This window comes from Polypterus senegalus, chromosome 7 (genome assembly GCF_016835505.1).
Source record: "Polypterus senegalus isolate Bchr_013 chromosome 7, ASM1683550v1, whole genome shotgun sequence".
In the NCBI taxonomy this organism is placed as follows: Eukaryota; Metazoa; Chordata; class Cladistia; order Polypteriformes; family Polypteridae; genus Polypterus; species Polypterus senegalus.
This window is the reverse complement of record NC_053160.1, coordinates 57,089,662-57,100,716: the sequence shown is the minus strand read 5'-3', so window position 1 is coordinate 57,100,716 and position 11,055 is coordinate 57,089,662. Positions and strand designations below refer to the sequence as shown.

General features: G+C 35.8%; 1 protein-coding gene across 1 annotated transcript in view; it reads left to right on the top strand.

Annotated features, from left to right (window-relative positions):
* The first annotated feature begins 976 nt into the window (after positions 1-976).
* The window catches only part of LOC120532025 (protein shisa-like-2B), a 32,158-nt gene continuing 22,079 nt past the window's right edge, over positions 977-11,055 (top strand). Inside the window, exon 1 of the mRNA XM_039757943.1 lies at positions 977-1,254. Within this exon, the coding sequence (XP_039613877.1) occupies positions 1,064-1,254 (191 nt within the window). The 5' untranslated portion in view covers positions 977-1,063. The remainder of the gene's footprint in view (positions 1,255-11,055) is intronic.

Genomic DNA, 11,055 nt, shown 5'->3' with positions numbered 1-11,055 from the left:
TAGATATGTATATGTATATATATGTATGTGTATATATATATATGTATGTATATATATGTGTATATATATATGTGTATATATATATCTGTATATATGTGTATATATGTATATATTTGTATATGTGTATATATATGCATATATGTATGTATATGTATATATATATGTGCCAGCAACACTCATGACAATGAAAACACAATTACATTGTCAATCATGTTACGTTATTATTAAAATGTTTCCTTTTCTTTTTCATTACTTCTTTAACACACTACTTCTCCACTGTGAAGCGCGGGTATTTTGCTAGTTACTAATAAAGTGTCTGTAAATGAAAATTCGGTATTATTAATGAAAGCTGAATAAATGTGTCTCTTAGCTATCATTTTGGTATTACTTCTTATGAAAATAAAGTGGATACACTAATTAACTTCACACAGGGAATGTATGCTAGCATGACATGTAGAAGATATGCTAGCTCCACATAGACCTTACCCAGGCAGGGATTCTGACCCCGGAGCTGTAAGGCCACAAGTCACAGTGCCTCTCTGTGTCTAGATAATGAAATAAATATGGGGCATTCAACAGTCCAGAATACCATCAAGGGAGTCAAAATAATAACAAAAGGAGATTTATTAGTCTTAAACAGTATAAAATCATTTTCATTTACAAATGCAAACGATTTACACATACAAAATTACATGGAAACTGGTTTAAACCCAAATGGCTGGATTAGACAGCACCAGTTGTTGTACCTTAATTCTCGTACTGATTGACTGAATGAAATGTTTCTTTCATTTGAAATAAAAAGCTGCAGACAGCTACACCTAGAAAGTCACTGAAGTCTGCCTGAAAGCAGCTCTCCGTTTCTAATACACAGGACTGACTATTTATACATTCTGAGCCAGCCTCTGCATGACAAGACATTAAACCCACCTCCTTCATGTCATAACATCTTTAAACTAAAACTCATAGAGCTTGAGAGAGCGTGAGCCAAGCAGACAATAGTACAGGGCACAGCTAAATGCTCTCTCTGTCTCTTTCTTTCTAGTGGGTCTTCATTTTTGTGACAATGCCAGATGAAACTGAAACATGTGAGGGATATTACACTGCTGATGGTGAGCTGAAAGAAGAATTTGTCTGTCCAAAGGAGGAGGAGAGCCCAGAACTTTCATACTGTTGTGGGTTTGCTGACTTCAAATACTGCTGCAGTGAACCAGGCAATTATTTTCCTTATGAACATGGGTACATGTGGACTCTGAGGTAAGCAATGTAAAGTTTTATGTTATTAAAGTCTGCACCCATATCAAAGACAGCAATAGCAATATAATATTAAGATGCTCTCCATGTGCGTGTGAAAATCTTAATTGAGAGAAGTAGGAGTCAATTGGGGAGAATTAATAAAACCCTTTGTGTTATATTCTGCAAGAAGCCTTTACATTCAGAAAACCAATTTAAAGTCTCATTCACTCTGAAAACAAGAAAGTGAATCCAAAGTTCTGTTTTTCACAGAAAATGAACACTAATGCAAAATTATTCACATAAACATGGCTAACATATTTTTTCTAGTATTTTTTATTGTAGACTTACCCGTCGTTAGTTCTCTATGCGGGTTCAGCATTCGTGTGGCTTTTCTTCATTTGTTGGTGCCACAGCACATATTAGTAATCACATTTATTTGTTGCTATTGGTTACCTTGTTGGATGGGATTTATTTCAAATACATGGGTCACTCTCTAGCATATTTCTGTAAGATTGCTGGAAAGAATGATTTTATAACATACTTGTTGGTTGTTAATAATGACATGCTGCTACAGGCTTTTTTACTGAACCTTAATGGTGCATTATACTTAGTGATTAGAAGGTTTCAATTAGTAGCTCAATTTAAAATTTTGTGACTGTTCGTGTGACGTAATAATGGTAAATGACATCTTGCCATGGTGATTAGAAATGGTACTACTACCAACAATTACACAGAAAAAAATGAATATGTGCATGATAAATACAGCAGCAGACTTGCATGATTCTATGGTGGGGTACTGCTGAAACAATTCTGAGGTGTTAGCAGTGGCTGGCATCCAATGTTTTAACAACAACTTTTTGAATGAGAAATTTCATAGCAAATAACAAAGAGCAGAAAAGATAAATATGCTTCAAAACACAATTAGTTTTTATTTGTTAATCTCCCTAAACCGATTTGAATTTTTGCATTTACAGAAATGCATTTCTTAAGTAGATTCTCTATTGTAGATATTGTAGATTGTGATACACAGTCTAAAGAGTGTTTGTCAGTATTCTTGAGTTTTGATTCTGAGAACATTTGCCCAGGCAGCGAATGGTTGTGAGGAGTTGTGAGAGCAGAAATGGGAAAAAGCAGAAGACATGACCGGTAATATGGTGTCCTTTGAGAAAAGCTGGGTTAAAAGGTTTCCATTAAAGGAATGCTAACATAATTTCATCTAATACTCAATATCTGTGGCGCTTTGACCTTCAGAAGGTGGTAAAGTATAAGATGAGCTGGGCAGATCAGGCTCTCCCCAGCCACAGTACCTTTAGGGGAATTCCAAAATGCTTCCAGGCCAAAGGAGAAATATAATTGCTCCAGGATGTCCTGAGTCACCTTCCGCTGGGCCCAGGAGAGATGCACATTCTAACCAAAACCCCACAAGATCTCAATTCACTTTTCTCCATTCCAAACAGCAGTAAATGGGTGTTTTAATCTTTCTAGATGGTCAATCAGCTCACTCTTTCCCAAGTAGAGAGTTGTGTGTCCCTGCACAGGAGAATTTATTTCAACCATTTGTACCTGTAATCTCATTCATTTGGCCTCCACTCAGCTGAAGATGGAGAGGCACATTGACCAGTTAATGTACAGCTGCCACCCCCACTGTTGAGTATGATGCTCACAATGTTTCTACCACTACATCACCCCATTAGTTATTCTGAGAACATCCCTAATTAACAAGACACAAGGTACCAGACTTTGAGCAGAAGCTCATTCATCAACTACACTGAGCCCTTTCAAACAAAGCCATGACTGTGATATTGGAGGTTCTGATATTGTTCAACTCACACAGCTTTGTATAGTCCTGAGTTTGAATAATTAATGGATGTACATCTGAATTACTCCATTTTAGAAAGGCTTGACTTTATTTTTATGGATTTTAATATGAAATATTTATTTCTGGGTCTGGCCTCAACCTCTCTTCTCTCCTAGGAAGTATCTAGTCAGAATCAAAACGTTAGACTAAATACATAATCAACACATGTCACATATAACAAAAAACATTATTGACATTCACAACATAGCTCATCAATTTCTATTCACTTTTGCTAAATTGTCCAGATATGAAGCTCCATACCACAGGACTTGGTTACTAATTCCATGCATCCATAGTTCGTAATGAAAAAAAAACAAACTTTCAAATGTTTGTATGAAATTCGTCTCAATCTGTGTTCCTATGTTCTTGTTAATGAACTCATCTTAAAGAACAGCTGGCATCCATCAATCTAATTCCCTTTATAATTTTGGACACTGTAAAAACACAAAGGGCAAGAGAAGGAGTCTGGGCTTTGGCTGAACACACCATTTAATGTCCTAAATCAAAAAGAATGAAAAGAAACAGTTAACCTTGATAAAATTTGTCATCAAGAAAGTTTTAAACAATGATGCAGTCAGTCATGGTACTTTAGACGTAGAGCTCTGTCCTCATCTAAAATAGTCCCAACAAAAGAATGATGACTTTCTGTTGAGGAATAGTTAAGTAATCGGGAGACTGAAAGGGGCGGAGCTTGCAACTATTGTACCGGAAGTGATGTCAGTCACTGGCTGATTCTCTTCCACTTTAAAGGAAACAGAAACCATGCTAATTTTGGTGTGTCACTCTTTTTTTCTCCCTCAAACAACCTAAACCGTTACCTGTGAGACACCCAGCCTCGGGTATGACAACATTTATATTACAACAAAACGTCTATTATGTCACTCTACATCTCTGGTAGCTTAAATTGAAAAGATTTAAAAACTTTAGTGTTTCCTCCTAGCTTATAGCCCACTGTCATGGAACTCCTTTTCTCTAGGCTTCCTCTATTAAGATTATAGTTTTTTTTGTAATAAACACACCAAAAATGCACACAATATGTACACATAAACAAGTGTTGTGATAAATTAACTTGGTTTCTGACCCAACATCCTATTAGCCTTTATATTATATTATATTATTTTATCTCTCTATTATATTAAAAACGTTTTCTGTCATGTCTGTGTTATTCATCCTTGACCACTCCCCTCCACACCATTCTCAGTGCTGCTAACTCTTCCTTCAACATAGTTGCTTATAATGGCGAGGCAGAAAAGCAAATTAGCCATTCAAGTACATTGAATTTTAGATTGTGATAGAAAAACAGCAGCAAGAGCTAATAATGAATGTTGAAAAAAATAGAAAATGAACAAAAAAGCTGCATAAAATAAAAATCAAGAACAAAGAGAATCATCCAATAAACCAGAAAGAGAAGAACATTATGAGCAATATGTGAACAGAAATGCAAAAAGGCAAAGTTTATTGAATGTATGTTAGAGGATAAAGTAATTCGTAATATTGTTTTTGATGAGGCGTTAATGCAATTTTTTATTTAATTTTTATTACGTTTTACTTTTTTACTTCTAATTTTTACTTTTTATTATTTTATTTATTGGTATTTAAAATGGACAGTTATAGTGAAATACTCCAGTAACTAATTATCTATCTATAATAACTAAGGACCAAACTGCCTTCCTCCCGCGCACCACATACTCTTCTATGTACCTCCTCATTAAATACAATCACTTGCTCTAACGGAGGGGTGCCCCAACATCCTTCGAGCAGCTCATCTGCAAAATGGGTGCCCACCCCCGGGGATTGGGGAGCAAAGTGAACAGGAGCCGGAGCCCCATAGTATTATATTATATTATATTATATTATATTATATTATATTATATTATATTATTAGCAGCTTCAGAAAACTATCTGGATGTGGAAAGTGATGAGTAGACTGGTAATATTTATAAAAAAAACTTTTTAAAGTGCTAACCTTCCCTTAATAAATATGTCAAAATTAACTATCATTTTTCTTGATTATTATTGATGGGGAAATAGCACAAATATAATATGAATGGTCACACCTTGGTATGATCACTTAAGTAGAGATTAAAATAATAACCTCACCCTTACCACTTACCTGCCATGATTCACTGTTTCACTCTTTCTTTGATACCACATCCTCTTCTCCTCTGCTGCCCTGACTGATTGTCCAACACCCAAGATACTTTCAAGTTGAGGGGTCTTTTCATACCTCAGCCCCTGATCCTTATTTTAAATGGATAGTGTTCAGAGTAGATGCTCGATTGAGTTGAATGCCTTTTTCTGCACTTTCCTAACTCTTCAGCACTGCAACAGTATAGCTGTTCAGGGACAGTTTTATAGTAGAACCTCACTGAAACTAAGCAACAATGAGGACATACCCCAACTCTTAAGATTAGTAGAAAATGAAACATCAGAGCTTTCTGTGCCTGGGCAAACACTGGACTTCTTTTATCACATGAGTTCTGTTTCTTTTTCTTTTGTATCTTCTCCCTTTCTTTTTTTCCTTTTCTCCAACCCTGACTACAGTGAGGGTTGGCATAGACAATATGACAGAAACTCAGTGTGCCGTCAGTGTGGCTTATCGAAATGAAATTGTTAACAAAATTTCAGTTAACTCACTCGGACTAACCCAAAAGGCATCACAAGCCAAATCATTATTAGGTTGAAAAGCATTTTAAATTCTGTACTTGCTGTTATAAAAACAGAAACCACAAAAGCTTATTGTAATGGATGAAATGCCACTGCATGAAAGAAATATTACAGAAAAGAAATCTAATTTTAAGTTTTGACCTGAAAAAGAGGCACATAATGGCTTATAAAAGGGGGATTTTTGTGTGCCTGTTCATTACCACCCATGTAAACAGGACGTGAGGCCTTACTTGACCTAATGTTCTGTAATAGTAAGGGCAGAATATAAATTTTATCGACCTGCTGTGAAACAACCGTCTAAACATACTACAATTAGATTTAACATTTTTGGCAGTCTGTCCAGTGGAAACGAACACTTTATTGTTAAAATTGGAACAAATTCATCAGGGGCTTCTCAGGATAGACATGACTATATTCTTTCTATATGGGTTGTCGATCAGGGGCAAACGAAAATTACCTAAATATTGAATTTTCATACATAAAAGCACAGACATTTTATAACAGATGCTTGGCAGAAAAATACTAAATAGCTGCATAAGTAATATAAAAGTAACAGAGCAAGAAATACCTTAATTGGAATAAAGGCACCACAGTCAGGATCACATTCTTTGATTTCTCTAGCCTTTAAAGCCATCCTGCCTCACAGACTAGGGAACAAGATAAGGGCTATGAATTTAGATCCCTCCCCAGTCTACTGGATCATGGAGTACCTGACCGACAGATGACAGTTTACCATCTGCAAGTCTGACTTCCAGTACAATACCAGCTCTTGTCATCTACAGAAGATCTCAGCTGACTCCTTCATCACAGGTTGCAAATGGAGACAAACCAGAGTATAAAAGGCTGATGGAGAACTTTGCCCTGTGGTGCAGGGAGAACCACCTGCAAATCAACAACAAGACAAAAGAGTTGGTGGTGGAGTTTCTGTGTGTTAAGGAACCCCAAAGACTAGTCATTATCCATGAGAAGGAAGTGGAGGTGGTGCAGAGCTACGTATAAGTACCTGGGGGTACATATGAATATGAAACTGAACTCTTTGTGAGTTTTATGAAATATGAAATTGTGCTGGAAAGTCATCACCCGTGATATGAAGTTGTGTAATCTGACATTCTCGGGTGACAAGATCAGAAACTGCAGTTGTCAAGTTTGACATCCTTTCCGACTAGAAGTTTTATAATGTGATACCAGCTTAAGTGATTATAAGGCCTGCACACATTACCCACATATTATAGGTTAATCACATTTGACTTTTAACGCACAAATGACAATAACAAGAGGAGGAATACCACTATACTTCTGCTCATATTTATTCCCTGTTACTGCTACTATTTCTTGTTCAGCTCTTCTTCCTCCCCCAAATAATTCTTGATGCTGTCTCCCTTTCCATTTTTAACAACCTAAAAGGAATTCTCTGTTTAATACGCCGTAAATATATATGCACAAGTTGTAGGAAGGGTATGCTCACCAGCATGCACATCGTAATAAAAACATTCAGGTTGTAAATTGCAGTAAAACTGCAGTACTGGAAAGCCATAGGATTTTAAATAGATGTCTTCTTTGTGGAGTGTTACCTGTTTAGGTTGAAGACTACTGGTTGAAAAGGTGATGCTTTCTGGTGCAGAGCACTCTGCTACTCATCATGACTAGGAGGGAAGGAGCTGGAAGTAGAAGGGAAGTGATGCCAGTGTTCTTCAATGCAGTGGGAGAAACAGAAATAATGTTAGTAAATGTTCCACACTCATACCATTCCCCTGGTGTATCCTTGAAAAACTCCCATTAAGAGACTAACTATGCTTGCACGTCTGACATTACACTGCTCTTCAGTGACTTCAAAAGAACTGTGACCAGATGGAAGCCCCAACCAATTTAAACTCAGTAAATACCAAAATGTTTCAAAAGGGAAGGTATCTCCACTTGTTCATTAGGACCCTTGATTTAGAGGAAGGATACAAATAGTGCCAGAAAATGTTGTGGTAGCCCCTGCTATTGGTGTACCAGTCTTCATGTAACCATAGTTACATGATAGTTTTTTTTAGCATACAACAATAAGAAGAGCTACACCACATAAAGATGGTGCTGTGTTTCCCATCCCATTTACTAGTAATCATTAATTTTTGCTTTAAATTGGAAACGTAACAATTGTCTACTTTAAGAAAGGTCACTAGGCATTTTAAATTTATGGACTGGTTAAAGATGTTTTATACATTGTAACTAATATTAGTTAATATAAAAGGAATTTGTTTAAAAAAAATAGCCTTGAAAAATTCCTGGAATTGCCATAGCATAATGATAAACAATTAGTTCTTAAATGACACACTGTAGAAGAGAATAGAGAGACCTTGACTATGGGCGCAAATTTAAAAGTCAGAATTCCATATTGCTAATATGAGACAAATTGTACTGGATGGACTAAAAATGAATAATTCAGAAATAAGCACAGTTTTAGGAATAATAAGCATTTTTAAATTTAGTAGGGATATTATTAAATTGGACACAAAGACAGCACGCAATTGTACAATTATACACATTTCATTTATGCACTCGTTTACCCACCTAGTTTTTCCCATTAGAGAGTCACAGGGAACAAGAGTCTAATGTGAATGATGTGCACAACAAGGCAAGAACTAAACCTTGATGGAACTCCAGTCTTTTTCAGGATTGTACAAATAATACTTTTTATATTGTAACAATCTGGCAAATTACCATGAGGCAGTATGTCCTAAAAGCCATGCAAAGTGGGGCTTGTCAGAGTCCTGTGGAGCTGGCTGGGCACAGAGGAGTTCTATCTGCCACTCTAAAACAAAGCAGCATCTGGGAGAGACTGTACTAGCTTGGTGGGCTGACAGGTGGTTGTTTCTGTTCAGGTTTAGTTTGTTTTTGATTCTGCATGATCTGTTAACACACAAGAGCAACTAATCAATTTATTTGACTGCTACAACCACTTGTTCATGCAGTTTATTTCTCCCACCTGGAAAGGAACATTACAATATTTTTATTGTTATCATGGTGATGTCATTTGTTTAGTTTGTTTTTTTTTTGGCAGATGTCAATATTTTTTTATACTATGAATTGTTACGAACAGCTAGCAAGGGAAACAAAAAGGGATCAAACAAAAGGAGAATGCATAAGGGAGAAGGCAGAATCGTGGCAAAAAAATTAGAGTTGAGATTAGGTGAACCAAATCAAAAACCACAAATCTTAATTGAATTAAGCAAAACTAGAGCGATAAATAACATCTGATTTAATCTTCCAACACTAATGAATGGAGTCAAAGGAAAAATTAAACTTAATATGTGGCTGTCAATAGCTGAGTGCCACCATCTTACACAGGTGGGACATAATGATACAACAAGTCACAATACTTCTGTAGTTGTATGACCAGAAACGGGCATTGTGACTGTAATAAATATGGCTGCAGTAATTATAAGACTGTGACAAAATGATGACAATAATCTGAAAAAGAGAACAAAAATGTAATGCCTACCACTAGCAAGGGATTCAAGTGAATGGAAATGACCAGGACAGGACAAGAAATGTTAAACAAGTTAGAAAGTCATTTATGCAAACCAATCAGAAACGTAGGCCAATAAAATGTAGCAAGAAAACAAAAGTCAAAAAGTGAGAAATCTAAATAGCACTACTGCACACACAAACACTCAACTAATTACTTGAGTTGCATATCTTCTGGAACTATGTATGCTCTGTAGCAACCAAACTCATATCGTGACAATAGTAACTGAAAATGGTGATGCTCCAAAAATACATAATGGTGAAGGAACAATTAAAAATTATTATCAACACTTGAATACAAAACAAAATTGAACGTAAATAGAAAAATGTGAATCTGTGCCACAAAAAATGTATAATGGGAGTTAAAAATTAAGAAGGAAACTTGAAACAAACATTCAAAAAATCCCAAAAGCAGAGAAGTCATGACGACAAAAGGGCATCACCGAAAATAATGATATAATCATTCAAGAAGTGCATAAACAAATGACATACACACTAAAGTTACAAAAAGGAGTGGAACAGGTTGAAAAACTCTAAATGTAAAAACTGGTTGTTATCATGGTTCATGTCGTTAAGCATGTGGTGCGTTCACTGGGTGGCCATCTTACTATATATATATATATTGTTTAAAAGTACAAAAGCAACTTCACAAGAGATTCAGTAGTTAGATAATGTATTTACAGTAGTTTTTGACTTTGTTGTGTTTTCAGTGTTGAGTTTTGGTAGGTTACTGATCTCTGTTCCTAGTGTAATAACTTCTGCTTCATCTGACTATCCCCTGGATAAGCCAGTAAAAGAAAATAAAAAACAAGATCTCTGCTATTTTGCATACAAGCTGTCTGTGAGGACATCCATGAAAATGACTCAATGGCCATGAGATAAGTTTGGAACATTAAAAATAATTGATCCTTATATCCAGACACTTACATTTAGAGGGAGTAATACTGCAGAATATAATAATCATTCCATAGGTTCAAGTTTCAGAACTTGTAAAAAGAGTGGCACAGTTTGTGGCTGATGCCATGCAGCAGGATCTGGGTGATGGTGCTATTGTTAAATCAACATGAAGCACGTTAGCCAAAGACACTAAGCTACCATATGTGGAACACCCAGATAGTTAACTTTTAAGCTTTAGCCAAGTTCATAGCCAATAAAAAACCATGGTTGTTTTTATAATTTAATTTTTTTTATGGAAATGTCTGGAACATTAGCAATAGCAATCACCTTTGTCTTAAATTTGAGTGTTTTTGTGGTTTTGAACCATACTCACTTTGTACAATATTTCTGTTTTGAATCTACTTCTGGCTTTGTGATTATATGTTACCATTATTTCTTATACCATTTTCACTCCACCATTTTAGGTTTTGCTCTTGCTTGTAGTTTCTATCATTTTGTGCATTATCGTTGTTGGCAACAACCACTTGTTGCTAACATATGGCATCTAGAAGTCAAGTTGCATGATGTTGGCAGGCCAGTGCTAATAAAGGTGGCAATCTTGTGAATCAAAAAATCCAGATTGTGTTCAAAAGTAAACGTGGTAGCTAGTCGTTAAGTTTTATAGCTAGCCAGATAGAACTTCAATTGTTCCCAGGGGGAAGTTTTACTTTTTACAGAATTTATTAGAACGTTTGTGACTGTTTCACTTTGACTTTTGGTTTGCATATTGGATTTGGATGTATTGTTATTTTGAGACCCATCATTTGTCCTGGTTATGATTGTTTGTGCATCTTGCTGCCACTATGGCTTCACATTTATTTTTTATTTTTTTTCAAAAAAAGCAGAACAGT